The sequence below is a fragment of the Vicia villosa genome, linkage group LG2 (genome assembly GCF_029867415.1).
Source record: "Vicia villosa cultivar HV-30 ecotype Madison, WI linkage group LG2, Vvil1.0, whole genome shotgun sequence".
Classification (NCBI taxonomy): domain Eukaryota; kingdom Viridiplantae; phylum Streptophyta; class Magnoliopsida; order Fabales; family Fabaceae; genus Vicia; species Vicia villosa.
In genome coordinates, this window is record NC_081181.1 from 97,935,870 (window position 1) to 97,951,569 (window position 15,700).

The following is a 15,700-nucleotide window of genomic DNA, read 5'->3' on the forward strand; positions in this document are numbered from 1 at the left end:
TATATATATCAAACAATAAAACAACCAACATACAAAATTAGTGTGCACCTAATTCATTACTCTAAAGGAAGCAAGATGCATAACATGGTCAAACGTCTTTTTGTGTCTTGTCTTTAAACACCTATTATTTGCAATAATAATAATAATAATAATAATAATAATAATAATAATAATAATAATGATAATAATAATAATAAGCATAACATGATCAAACGTAACTCATTTTCTCTAAACCTAACTCATTGTTTCTCCAAATTTCATCTTCCATTCACAAACTCTACATGTTCATTCATTTTTTTCCAAAACATAATTTCTACACGTTCACAAACTAGAAAACACCATTTCTTGTTGTGTTCTGACTTTCAAGGTTTAGTGAGACTTTGAAGATACTAAAACTGTGTATTAAAATTTTTGGTTTGAAGATTAATGTCAAGTTTCACTTTTTCAAGTAAACGGTATGCTAGAACCTTAACATTGATCTTCAACGCCAAAATTTTCAAGATAGTAAAAATGAATGAAAATATTACAACACAAAAATAATTTAAAAATGAATGAAAAATTAAATTGTAGGAGCTGGGATTCGAAGCGCGTCCTTGAGAAACATTTTCCCACGATTGGAAAACCTGACTATAGTGAAATGTTATTTAATTTTACCATAACTGTTATCTTTAACCACGGTAAAATATGTTTTGAAACCTAAGATTAAAGAATGACGCCTAATTGAATAGATTTTATCGCGGTAGATACTTTGACTAATATAAAAGTTTATTACGAAATCTACATTTATAGTAGTGAATATTATATTCGCCATTAAAAAAATACAAAATATCAATAATACCCATCATATATTTTTCCATGAAACTACTTCTCCATTAAAAAAGGTGTCAAACTAATACAAGTTGTTTCATGTGTACCCTATAAATTGACATAAGTTTATTTTGCACAACACATAGGAAAACTAAGTTGTATAATTAAGCAATAACACAAAAACTTATATGATTTTCTTTTTCTCAAAAAAGGTCTTCAAATGCCATACTTGTAATCCTGCTACCAATAAACATACAAAAAATGAAACAAAATTCAACAGAAATAGTCGATTATCAGTTATCCAATTGAGTTGAATCATTTCTGTATTTCTGCAAAAAAGAAAAAGAAAAAAATAGAATAATAACCATATATCTAAAAATTGAATTAAAAATACAAACAAATGTACATTCATATTCATACCGTTCAAGAAGATAAGTCATCTCCTCTTTAATGGCCAAGGCAGTATCATGCATAGTTTGTACCTCCAATGCTAGCCACTGTGAGATGTTAGAAACATTTAAAATTAAAACACGTTCAATTTAAAATTCAGAATGATTTATTCTGATTAGCCTGAGTTCAGTTTGTAACTATGTCGTGACATCAAATTACAATGGTGCAGAGTTTGAATGTACGAAATGGTGAAATTTTAAATAGACTTCTTAAAAAAATATCAGAATAATTTTTTATTTTTATTGCATAATTTTTAAAGAAACTTACATCAAGATCACTTTTCTTTGCAATCTTGTGGTGACCTGATGCCGTTGGAACTCCAGTTTTCCACTCAAAATCAACACGGAATGTTACTTCGCGATCAACACTTGTATCCATAAAACATATTGCATACCGACCTTTTTGGTATGCCGTAAATGCAAACTGTCCAGCTTGAACACGCTCTGCAACATGATACGCGACAGTACCTTGGGGTGGATAAACCTAAACAACATAAATTTTTTAAAACATATAGTATAATACTATAATCCAATAATCCAATTGATTGATACAAATTACAAAATGGTGTGTGAATAAATAATTCAATATACCTGAACATTCATAGTGTAGTTTGGGGGTAATGGTTTATCCTTGTTGGAATTCACGATTGAGTAGTTGCCGATTACCATTGAATTGATCTTTTCTATCTCTTCGGAGAAGCATCTTCCTACTTTATCATGTGCTAAATCAAATTCAAATCTCATGGGTTGAACTGAATATGAAAATAGTGCAACAGATACAAGAAGAAGAAAAATAAAATTGGATTGTTGTGTGTTTAGTACAAACATATTCATGGTTGATAATGAAATGAGAAGAAAGTGAAAGAATCATATCTCTAAATATAAAACCCTTTGCAAACTTACATTTTTGTTAATATTTATTAATATATATTGCTATTTGGTCTTTGAATATGAAAATATTATTTTATTATTAAATGACAATTTAGTAATAATTATGAGAAAAAAAAGATATATACCGTATAAATTAATTTTATACGGTCAATCAATGATAATCGTGTATCATATTAAGATTAAATTAAAATTTTAAATTATTTATATGATATTACATAATAATATATTTTATTGGAAGACAGTATAAATTTTTTTAACAAATTATATACTATGATTACATCTCCATTAAATTTAATAATTATATACAAATTAACATATTAGTTACACTAAATATTTTTATTAATTGGGTATTATAATAAAATATTATTAAAAAGAAGCATATATAGACTTGGTCTTATAAAAAGTAATAAAGAGACTCATTTAAACTCCAATAATGTAAATATATATTTTGAATGATATAAAAGTAATTTGATATTCTTTCTTTATTAGTATTTCTTTTCTATATTTGTGTGCAATAGTACTTATAATTCATTATTTTATTAAAATTTCTTTGGAATTGTAACACCCCACACATATTTGTCTAGAATAATATGCATAAAGTATTATAAATGGTTCATAAGACAACAAATACATAATGTTTTGCAGCGGAAAGTAGGAGTACATGATACAAAAGCCGAATATGACATGGCCAAAATACAAGTACATCATAATAGTACATGCTCAAAATACATAAGATCTGATAAGCACGATAAGAACTAAAGGAACATCCATGTGTCATCAAGAGAACTAGTCCATCTTTCCCTTACCACGAGCTTGTCCCGAACCACCTGAAAAAAATATAATTGGAATGGGATGAGATTACTAAATCTCAGTGAGTCCGCCTATCCTATTAGTTCGCTCGGATCTAAAGGGAACATACAATTAAACGGATCCGCCGTGGACCCGTGGTCTTACTCACGGCTAGGTACAAATACACAATAGGGGCAATATCATCACTGGAAGTCCCATGGCTAACCAATGAGATATTATTAAACACGCAAATAACACACAAGTGTAAGTTGCTAGTACAATCACGTCGCCATGATCGCACCAACCCACCGGAGAGGCCCTACTGATATTGCCTATGTGGCATCACTAGGGGTGAATAAGCAAGTGATCTTACCGATATGGTATCACTATCTCACCGTACCAACATCCGATGTTTTCCTGCCAGAGGAAATGCCTTTTTCAGTACATGGTGAGTATACACCAGATCATTCCCACCAAGTACTAGCATTTCTTTAGGTAACACGATGAGTATACACCAGATCATTCCCCTCGAGTACCCACATATCACACTGATCAATGAGTATACACCAGATCATTCCCATTGAAAACAGTGAATATGCCCGGCTATCCCTTCCCACCAATGAGTATACACCAGATCATTCCCATTGGCGGCCATCCACGGAGTATACACCAGATCATTCCCGCGTGGAAGGGGGCATAGAGATGACAATATATATATATATGCAGCAATACAATACAGCCATCAAGATTACAGGAGAAAATTACATTCCAAAATACATATGCATCACATGTTATCAATATCGCACATAACAGAAGGTACGTCAGATATATCGAAAAATATCATTTTCACACCAAAGCTAATTTTCCTAGATAGTACATCTAACTAGCTTTCTAACGGTATATGGTACGCGTCAATCGGGCGTACGAGGTAGGAGATATGAATTTCCTAAGTTTCTGAATTTTTGCTTCTGCGCCCAGTGTAACCGGTTACACCAGGAACCGTAACCGGTTACGGTCACGCAAAATGCCCAGATTCTCAGTTTTTCAACAGCGTAACCGGGTACACCAAAACCCGTAACCGGTTACACTGAACCAGAATCATTTTTCTGCGTTTTTGGGAGTTCTAAACCAGTCCCAAAGTGCTTATGAGTTCATCCCCTGCATTACTAACAGTTCCACGAATTTAACACATGCACCATAATCAGAATCACCAACAAGCATGGATTTAAAGCAATGTAACATGATCACCTTCATTGATTCATTAATCATCACACAAACCCTAACCCCAATTAGAAACCCCAACATGCAAGCCCAAGGTTTCTATCTAGGACTCACCTTAGAAGAAGATGAAGATGATGATGGAGTTGAGAGCAGAACAGAAGATGTTCAGAGAATCAGGCTTGAATAGATTCAGATGCATGCAAGGTTGAGCTGAGTTTGGTCCAAGCTTGGAGGCTTCCTTCTCTTCCTCTCCCTTTTCCACGTTTTTCTTCTTCTTCCTCTACTAAATCAGAATTCTGGTTTTGGAAAGAAGAGGAGGATTAACCAAACATGCCCTAAGTTTTATTTAAGAGTGAAAATACCTTAATACCCCTTCTATCACCACTAATAGGTTTTGTTAGCATAATTGCCAATTAGTAGAAGTAGATATCATACTTATCGATCTTAGTTTATACCAATCACCTTAGTATTAATAAAGAGTGGATAAATAGGATATCGGGTATTACATTCTCCCCCCCTTAAATAGAATTCGTCCTCGAATTCAAAGAAAACTCACCAAAACAAGTGAGGATAGGACTCCCGCATCTCTGATTCAAGCTCCCACGTAGCTTCCTCAGGACGCGTCTCATCCCACATCACTTTCACGATAGGTATCTCCTTATTCCGTAGAGACTTGCTTGCACGCTCCAGGATCCGGTAAGGTTGAGGATCATAGGAAAGACCTGGTTCTACTTCAACAAAATCCGGAAGGATAGGATGAAAGGTATCTGGTACGAACTTTCGGAGCTGAGATACGTGGAATACATCGTGCAGCCCGGATAGTGAGGGCGGTAGTGCCAACTGATAAGCCACCTCACCTACTCTGCTCAAAATCTGATATGGTCCCACATACCTTGGACTGAGCTTCCGGGTTTTGAACGGTCCTCCCAACCTCAATCTCGGAGTGACTTTCAAATACACATGGTCACCAACTTCAAATTCTAACGGTCTCCTCCGCTTGTCCGCATAATTCTTCTGTCGGTCTTGGGCTTTCTTAAGGTTATCTTGGATCATCTTAACCTTCTCGGTAGTTTCTTGTATAATCTCCGGTCCAAGAATACTCTTCTCCCCTACTTCGGCCCAACATAGCGGTGATCGACATTTTCTCCCATATAAAGCTTCATAAGGAGCCATACCCAAACTAGCATGGTAACTGTTATTGTATGCGAACTCTATCAATGGCAGATGATCTTTCCAACTCCCACCTTCTTCTAAAATACAAGCTCTCAGCATATCTTCAATCGTCTGGATCGTCCTCTCCGTCTGCCCATCGGACTGAGGATGGTTAGACGTGCTCATATCCAGTCTAGTCCCCAATTCCTTATGAAACACCTTCCAAAATCTCGAAGTGAATTTTGGATCCCGATCGGACACTATACTGGATGGCACGCCATGCAATCGGACAACCTCCGCTATGAAAAGTCTTGCGAGATGAATCACCTTGTGCGTGGTCTTTACAGGTAAAAAGTGAGCAGATTTGGTCAACCTATCCACTATTACCCATATAGAATCATGTCCGCCTCGAGCACGAGGTAATCCCACGATGAAATCCATAGAGATAGAATCCCATTTCCATGTTGGTATCTCCAGTGGCTGTAACATTCCTCCTGGTCTCTGGTGCTCAATCTTAACTTGTTGACAGATGGGACACTGAGCTACATATTCAGCAATCTCCTTCTTCATACCTGGCCACCAAAAATCCTTTTTCAAGTCTTGATACATTTTGGTCGACCCAGGGTGAATAGAAAACCTGCTCTTGTGTGCTTCATCCAGAATCAAACGCTTTAACTCCGAATCATTCGGTACACACATCCGTTGCTGAAACAAGATTACCCCATCAGGTGCTCTCACAAAATCAGGCATATCTCTGCTTGCTTGCAATTGCTCATCATACCCTTGGGATATCCGAATTCTCTCTCGCAATTCATTCTGAATGCTCAAATTACTGATCAACACACCATTGGGTGCCCAATCAAACTGGAGGTCGAGGTCTCTAAACTTTTCCATTAAGTCATGCTCCAACATCATCAACTCAGCGACTCGAAATTCCTTCCTACTTAATGCATCTGCCACTTTGTTAGCCTTTCCTGGATGATACTTCAATTCAAAATCGTAATCTTTGAGGTACTCCATCCATCTCCTTTGTCGCATATTCAGCTCTTTCTGGTCAAAGAGATATCTCAAACTTTTATGATCACTGAACATCTCAAAGTGGACGCCATATAGGTAGTGTCGCCACACCTTGAGTGCAAAGACTATTGCAGCAAGCTCAAGATCATGGGTCGGGTAATTCTCTTCATGAGATCTCAACTGTCGAGACGCATAAGCTACCACCTGACCATCTTGCATCAATACTCCTCCTAAACCTTTCTTAGAAGCGTCACAGAACACTTCATAAGATCGGTTTGGATCCGGAATCACTAACACTGGTGCGGTAGTCAACTTCTTCTTAAGTTTCTGGAAACTCTGCTCACACTCGGAATCCCATTCAAAAGCAACCTCCTTACGTGTAAGCTTTGTCAATGGTAAGGCTAACTTAGCAAACCCCATAATAAACCTCCGGTAGTAACCTGCCAAACCTAAGAAGCTTCTGACTTCAGTCACACTCTTTGGTCTATCCCAATTCACTACTGCTTCTACTTTAGAAGGATCTACTGCTACGCCTCCCCCTGAGATAACGTGACCAAGAAAACTTACTTCGGATAGCCAAAACTCACACTTACTGAATTTGGCATACAACTGTTTCTCTCGAAGAGTAGACAACACGATCCGCAAGTGTTCCTCATGATCTTCAGGAGTACGAGAATACACAAGAATGTCATCAATGAAGATCACTACAAACTGATCCAGATATGGCTGAAAGATTCGGTTCATGTAATCCATGAAAACTGCCGGAGCATTGGTCACACCAAAAGGCATAACTAAAAACTCGTAATGACCATATCGGGTCCTGAATGCGGTCTTGGGTACATCAGAACTCTTCACTCGGATTTGATGGTATCCTGACCTAAGATCAATCTTCGAGAACACACTGGCTCCTTTCAACTGATCTAGGAGGTCATCAATCCGCGGTAGAGGATATTTGTTCTTTATGGTAACTTTGTTCAGCTGACGGTAATCAATGCACAAGCGCATACTTCCGTCTTTCTTCTTCACCAAAAGAACAGGAGCTCCCCATGGAGAAACACTGGGTTGGATAAAATGCTTAGCAAGAAGTTCTTCCAATTGGCGCTTCAATTCTCTGAGTTCAATAGGAGACATCCTATATGGAGTGATGGAAACTGGGGCTGTCCCAGGAACAAGATCGATTGAGAATTCCGCTTCTCTTTCTGGAGGAAGAGAAGTGATATCCTCAGGGAAAACATCAGGAAATTCGCACACCACCGGAATCTCCGACAACTCGATCCTCACAGAAGGCTCCTTGGAAAGAACTAAAAGGAAGGATCTTTCTTGAGAAAAGAGATAATTAACCGTGCTGATTGTACCTTCTATCAACTTGGTAATTGCATCATCAGAAGAAGTCTCTTCAGCAGGAATGAATATGGCCTTCTCTTTGCAACCAATGTACACCGAGTTATGAGACAACCAATCCATCCCTAGAATGACATCAAGCTTCTTGAGGGGTACACAAATTAAATCAATTGGGTACTTGCGACCATTAAAAGAGACTGAACAATCTTTACAGATTAGCCGAGCTTCCACGGTATCATCCGTTGCCGAAGAAATAATCATGGGTTCAGGTAACGGAATAATCTCCAAACCAAGTCGGTAGACGCACTCGGTGGAGATAAAAGAATGAGTGGCTCCACAATCAACTAATACACATAAAGGTTGATTGTTAACGTAACACGTACCCGCAATAAGATTGTTGTTCCCTTTGGCCTTTCTAGAATCCAAAGTGTAGACGCGGCCTGCAGTCTTTTCAGGAGTCTTCCCTTGTGGACAGCGTGGAGCTATGTGGCCCTGCTCACCACATCTAAAACAAGTCACAGAACCGAGCTGGCAATCTCCAGTATGCTTCCTTCCACACCTACGACAATGAGGCGGTTGAGTCGATTGGTCACCATAAGCTTGCTTCTTCTTTGGTGGAGGGTTACGGGGCCTCAAGTGTTGAGTAGATCTCCCTCGCTCTCTGAAATTAGTCCTGTTCTGGTTCCTCTCTTCTTGAACCCTCTTCAAACTGTTTTCAGCAACATAACACTGCCTTAGACATTCAGCATAAGTAGTGAATTCTCTTTGGGAAACACTATGAGCAATGTCGGCCCTCAATCCCATCATAAACTGATCGATCTTCCATAATTCATCTGGAGCATAAACAGCCTGCCTGGAATAATCTGCCAAGTCCTCGAACTTCTCTGCATATTCTGAAACAGTCATGTCACCTTGCTTGAAGTTCTGAAATTCTCTCTCCTTTTGGGTCCTCACACTATTAGGGAAATACTTCTCCAAGAATGCCACTTTGAAGTGCTGCCAATCCTTAGGAATCCCTTGGGTGGTGAAATAAGTGGATGCAGTGTTCCACCACCTAAGAGCTGGTCCCTTCATCTTCTGAGTAGCAAAGATCACCTTCTCTTCTTCCGTACACTGGATAGCCTGAAACACCCTCTCCATTCCAGCTAGCCAGTCGTGAGCCAGGAGTGAATCAAGTCCGCCAACAAACTCTGGAGGATCCATCCTGAAGAAGGCACGAAAATCAGGTCCAGCTGCAGCTTGAGGAACGGGAGCTTGAGTAGGAGGTTGTTGCCCCTGCATGCCTTGCATCATTTGAGCCATCATCTGGTTCTGCTGCATCATTTGCTGCATCATCTGCTGCCAAGGCACACCTGCACCTCCGGCTTCTTGCTCGGGCTCCACATGCCTAGTTCTGGGCCTTCCGGGACCTCTGCGTTGCTCAGCCATCTCCCTGTCTGTCCTACGCATGGAATCAAGTTGATCAGGCTCAATACCACAATTAAGACAAGAGGGATCTTACTGATTATACACATATGAGGCAGAATTGTACTGCATTATGATATGTCTTAGCAAAGTCGAGGATCGACCTGCTCTGATACCAACTGTAACACCCCACACATATTTGTCTAGAATAATATGCATAAAGTATTATAAATGGTTCATAAGACAACAAATACATAATGTTTTGCAGCGGAAAGTAGGAGTACATGATACAAAAGCCGAATATGACATGGCCAAAATACAAGTACATCATAATAGTACATGCTCAAAATACATAAGATCTGATAAGCACGATAAGAACTAAAGGAACATCCATGTGTCATCAAGAGAACTAGTCCATCTTTCCCTTACCACGAGCTTGTCCCGAACCACCTGAAAAAAATATAATTGGAATGGGATGAGATTACTAAATCTCAGTGAGTCCGCCTATCCTATTAGTTCGCTCGGATCTAAAGGGAACATACAATTAAACGGATCCGCCGTGGACCCGTGGTCTTACTCACGGCTAGGTACAAATACACAATAGGGGCAATATCATCACTGGAAGTCCCATGGCTAACCAATGAGATATTATTAAACACGCAAATAACACACAAGTGTAAGTTGCTAGTACAATCACGTCGCCATGATCGCACCAACCCACCGGAGAGGCCCTACTGATATTGCCTATGTGGCATCACTAGGGGTGAATAAGCAAGTGATCTTACCGATATGGTATCACTATCTCACCGTACCAACATCCGATGTTTTCCTGCCAGAGGAAATGCCTTTTTCAGTACATGGTGAGTATACACCAGATCATTCCCACCAAGTACTAGCATTTCTTTAGGTAACACGATGAGTATACACCAGATCATTCCCCTCGAGTACCCACATATCACACTGATCAATGAGTATACACCAGATCATTCCCATTGAAAACAGTGAATATGCCCGGCTATCCCTTCCCACCAATGAGTATACACCAGATCATTCCCATTGGCGGCCATCCACGGAGTATACACCAGATCATTCCCGCGTGGAAGGGGGCATAGAGATGACAATATATATATATATGCAGCAATACAATACAGCCATCAAGATTACAGGAGAAAATTACATTCCAAAATACATATGCATCACATGTTATCAATATCGCACATAACAGAAGGTACGTCAGATATATCGAAAAATATCATTTTCACACCAAAGCTAATTTTCCTAGATAGTACATCTAACTAGCTTTCTAACGGTATATGGTACGCGTCAATCGGGCGTACGAGGTAGGAGATATGAATTTCCTAAGTTTCTGAATTTTTGCTTCTGCGCCCAGTGTAACCGGTTACACCAGGAACCGTAACCGGTTACGGTCACGCAAAATGCCCAGATTCTCAGTTTTTCAACAGCGTAACCGGTTACACCAAAACCCGTAACCGGTTACACTGAACCAGAATCATTTTTCTGCGTTTTTGGGAGTTCTAAACCAGTCCCAAAGTGCTTATGAGTTCATCCCCTGCATTACTAACAGTTCCACGAATTTAACACATGCACCATAATCAGAATCACCAACAAGCATGGATTTAAAGCAATGTAACATGATCACCTTCATTGATTCATTAATCATCACACAAACCCTAACCCCAATTAGAAACCCCAACATGCAAGCCCAAGGTTTCTATCTAGGACTCACCTTAGAAGAAGATGAAGATGATGATGGAGTTGAGAGCAGAACAGAAGATGTTCAGAGAATCAGGCTTGAATAGATTCAGATGCATGCAAGGTTGAGCTGAGTTTGGTCCAAGCTTGGAGGCTTCCTTCTCTTCCTCTCCCTTTTCCACGTTTTTCTTCTTCTTCCTCTACTAAATCAGAATTCTGGTTTTGGAAAGAAGAGGAGGATTAACCAAACATGCCCTAAGTTTTATTTAAGAGTGAAAATACCTTAATACCCCTTCTATCACCACTAATAGGTTTTGTTAGCATAATTGCCAATTAGTAGAAGTAGATATCATACTTATCGATCTTAGTTTATACCAATCACCTTAGTATTAATAAAGAGTGGATAAATAGGATATCGGGTATTACAGGAATATATATATATATATATATATATATATATATATATATATATATATATATATATATATATATATATATATATATATATATATATATATATATATATATATATATATATATATATATATATATATATATATATATATAAAAGGAGGGTTATATTTACTCCAGGAGTAAGTTATTATAACTTACTCCAAATCTAGACCATTGATTCTTTTCAATCTTGTGGTTAAAAATAATAAGTAATTAAATATGGAGAGAGAGAAAACTATTACTTATTATTTTTAACCATTACATTGAGAAGAATCAATGGTCAAGATTTGTAATAAGTTATAATAACTTACTCTGCAATAAATATAATCCTCATATATATATATATATATATATATATATATATATATATATATATATATATATATATATATATATATATATATATATATATATATATATATATATATATATATATATATATATATATATATATATTTATAGAATTTATGATTGAAAAGTTTTAGTCTTTACTTTTTATTTTAAATTTTGTTAATAACTTTTAAAACAAAAGATATTTTGTTGAATTTTATCTTTGAATTGAATTAGTATCCATTGACAATGTAAATATTTTTAAAATAAATATTTATTTATATTTTACTAAATAGATTTTTTTATTGTAAAATGTTGATTACTATTCTTGAATAAAATATATTTTGTTGAATTTTATCTTTGAATTGAATTAATATGCATTGACCATTTTTAAAATCAAATTTTAGTCATATTTTACGAGAAAAAATTTTATTTTGATTATTGATCTAGTGGTTGATACTACAAAATACTTAATTAAACATTGTAGGGAGCGAATTGTGATGAGTCGGATTTGAACTTGAAATTCCACATGAATTGTCTTCGTAGTCTATAGAAGAACGGTAATGTTAATGAGTATTCCGGAGTACTCTTTAAGAATATCAATTAAAAAATATTATTTAATAAAGTCAATTATTTAAATTTTTAATATATTAAATACATGCATTTTCAAAAAAAAAAAAAACTTATCACTTTAAACACTTACAAAGTGTCTCTAAAACACTAGTTACTATTTCCCATAAAGGAAAAGTAGAGAAAAAACACTCTTCATTTTTTGAAAATCAAAAGATTGAATCATGAAGATTAAGGTACAATGAAAATTCATATGTATATAAGTTTTAGGTGCTCCAAATATTTTCATCTAAACCAATCTATGTTTCTTAAACATTCATGCAAGATTTCTATTCAAAGCACGTCTTTAAAAAGCAAAATTTCATGTTTTCGAAGGAACCAATCGATTGTTCCTTTACATCAATTGATTGCTTGTGCTCTCTATTTGTGAAAAATGAAATTTTAGAAGCATCAACCGATTGATGCTAAGAGATTACCGACTGAGGGGTCTAAGTTTTATCCCGACAATCAATTGATGCATCACCACAATCGGTTGCTCTAGTGCAAATTTTTAATATTTATGAACGTTGGCCATAAAACAATCGATTGCTCCATGTATGCAATTGATTGCTTCATGATACTGTGTGAAAAATCTGAAACATCACAATACCTCTTCATTGCACATGTTCATGAAACCTTTTCCAAATCATTGTAATTAATCATGAATATTTACCAAGCATTGCTACTCATCCAAGAGGCATCTTGTGATGTATTTAAAGTAAGACTTTTAAAATTTCAATTCACCTTTTTCAACATAATTTTTCAAACAATTCTTACGATTTTTTAAGTGTTCGCACATAATGACTTAAAAACTTTTACTGCATAATTTTCCTTCATCAAAAAAGTTTCATAACCATTGAGCACTTAATGTTTATATATTATTGAATTGTTCAATGAAAAGAGAATATTATATTTTTCAGAATATTGGAAAGCATACAAAATTGTTTGTACTCAATTTATTTGTCTGCTGTAAATTATTCACCAGGTGAGTGGTGACGTTGTCAGTAAAGAAAACATGTGTATTTTCTACAAGTGTTTGTAAATAGGAAATTGTGCTCTTTCTGTTTTTTGTTTAAAAAAAATTCCTTTGAATGTGGGGAATTCAAAGCCCACCATAGATTTGGTGTGTCTGCGTTAGAAGATTGTTGGAGAATCTTTGTATGAGGATTTACAAAGATCTAACATAATAGAAATCCTTCACGGGGTATGGAGGGACTGGACTACCCTTTCTTGAAAATGAGAACCAAGACATATCTTTGTGTCACATTTACTTTATTGTACTTTAATTTTTTTTGCATTTTCATTCATAAGTTCATTTGTGTAGTCTTCATTTTTCTTTATCTCACATATCAAATTTTGTGGTTTAATTGAACTTTGAATAATTCATTTTGACATGGTTTTAATTATTCTGTCAATTTCACAATAAGTGTCGCTCACTGTCATACCCCAAAACTTGCCCACGTTTTTCAAAAATTCGAAACTATTTTAAAAATTGGGTTTTATAAAAATTTAGGGTTAATTTACATTGATATCCTATTTTTATAAATATTCAATTTAAAGTCTATTTTTAAAATATAATAGTTTACTCATAAATTGTTATATTTTAATAAATAGAAAAAATGTTTACCTATGCTTCATACACTTTCAAGTGGCTTTTCACGGGTACGAATCCCACTTGGTGCATTTCTATATGTTTTTTTTAACTATTTTTAATCTTTTTTGTACCTGGACGCACCTGGACACAAGTACGTCCAGGTTCTTAATCTTGGTCCTCAAGGAAGGTCCATGGGCCTTTGGGTTGGATCATTTCCTTTTTAGGATCGATCTTGACCTAATTCCACTCTATAAATAGAGCACTCCACCTTCACGTTTCTCATCAATAATCACTTCTATCCAAAAATCGTATATAGCAAAAATAAAAGGACCTCAATGTATCATCATTGGCCAAAACAAAGATTTTTTAAAGGAGGCCTCATAGATAATCAGGGAGGAAAGAGTTTGTCGGCCGTAATTCACACTTCTATCCAAAAACCTGTTTTCTCAATTTCATACTTGTTTTAAAACTTTTTTTCAAAGCTTTTCTTTTTTAAAAAACTATTTTGGCCAATGATGACACCTGAGGCCTCCATTTTTCAAATGATTTTATAATGTTTTAGCCAATGATTAACATATGAGGCGCATTTTTTATCTTTTAAGTTGTTTTTACCATATGATGATTTTTCTGATGGTTTTCTCTAAAAAAAGAAACTATAGTTTTTGTTGAAATTTATATAATAACTTTTCACCTATTCTCACCCTTTACATGTACTATACATACATTTCACTACTAATTCTCAAACACATTTCTATCATATAGTCAAAATATTTTCTCTTTTTACCGTAAGAAATAAGAATAGTTTTTTTTCTCTAAAAAGTTTTTTTTTTGTAATCAAGATATATATTAATAGAACAAAAGTTCACAACGAGATTACAAAAAGCCGGCCGGAATCGCGGGAAAATTACCCACCAATTGAAACCTAACTTAAGAAAAACAAAGGGTTTTTTTCAAACTCATAAAAGTTAAAATTGGCATGAGTAATATTCCCAATAAAAGCCCACCTCCATACTAAAGCTTTGATATCCCAACCAACATCCCTAGAATTCGAACTAAAATTCTTGAAAATAATCTTGTTCCTATGCAACCACAAAGTCCATAAAGTAGCCAACCAAACACTACCGAGCTTACCTCTTTTAACTTTCTTCTTATAACAAAAGGAGTGCCAAATCCAGAAACTCTCTTTAAAATACTCCGCCTTATAATCCTCCAAACCAATCCACGAAGCGATATACTTCCACACCTCATCCGCCATACCACAAAGAAGAAAGGAAAGGCGAGAAGATTCACTACTAATACCACAAAAAGAGCAAGACAAATCCGTGGGAGAAAAGGAAATACCTTTACGGACGAGCGAGTCTTTAGTCGGGATCCTATCACGAAAACACCGCCAACCGAAAGCTCTACACTTTAACGGAACATCACATATCCGTAATAACTCCAAAACACAATCATACCGGTTAGGGGGTCCAAAAGCTATCTTCCTTTTACTAATGTCCTCGTAACAAGAAGACACCGTAAAGCACTTTTGGTCCGTCAATCTCCACCCCGGGCTGTCACCGGTGCTGCCATCAATCGGACCATCTGAATGGTGAAGAAAATCGAGCATGAGCGTTGTTGTACCAGCAGCTTCCGCGGGCATATTCGCAAGCCCGAAATCGTTCCAATTCCATACTCCATTGCTCCATCCGCCCATACCTGCTATAGAAACATCCTGCAAACGGGAAAGAGAAAACAAAGAAGGGAACAACAATTTAATAGGGCCTTCTTTCAACCAAGCGGAATGCCAAAAGGAAGTAGTAAAGCCATTCCCAATACGAAAGAACAAATTTTCGCCCAAAAAATTATTCGGAAGCTTTCTATCTATTGCTAATAAATCCGACCACCAAACCGACATGGGAGCTTTCTTATTAATATCCCCATACCCCAT

The 15,700-nt window shown here is 36.2% G+C and overlaps 2 protein-coding genes across 2 annotated transcripts; both read right to left on the reverse strand.

Moving 5' to 3' along the window:
- Positions 1-889: 889 nt before the first annotated feature.
- LOC131646504 (transmembrane emp24 domain-containing protein p24delta8-like) lies at positions 890-2,109 on the reverse strand. Its single transcript, XM_058916529.1, has 4 exons — positions 1,848-2,109; positions 1,525-1,740; positions 1,228-1,304; positions 890-1,136 (listed from the first exon to the last, which is right to left on the reverse strand). The coding sequence occupies exons 1-4, from the start codon at positions 2,088-2,090 to the stop codon at positions 992-994; spliced, it is 681 nt and encodes a 226-aa protein (XP_058772512.1). The 5' UTR covers positions 2,091-2,109; the 3' UTR covers positions 890-991.
- Positions 2,110-14,692: 12,583 nt separating this feature from the next.
- Positions 14,693-15,700, reverse strand: LOC131649643 (uncharacterized). Its single transcript, XM_058919395.1, has one exon. The coding sequence runs from the start codon at positions 15,698-15,700 to the stop codon at positions 14,693-14,695; it is 1,008 nt and encodes a 335-aa protein (XP_058775378.1).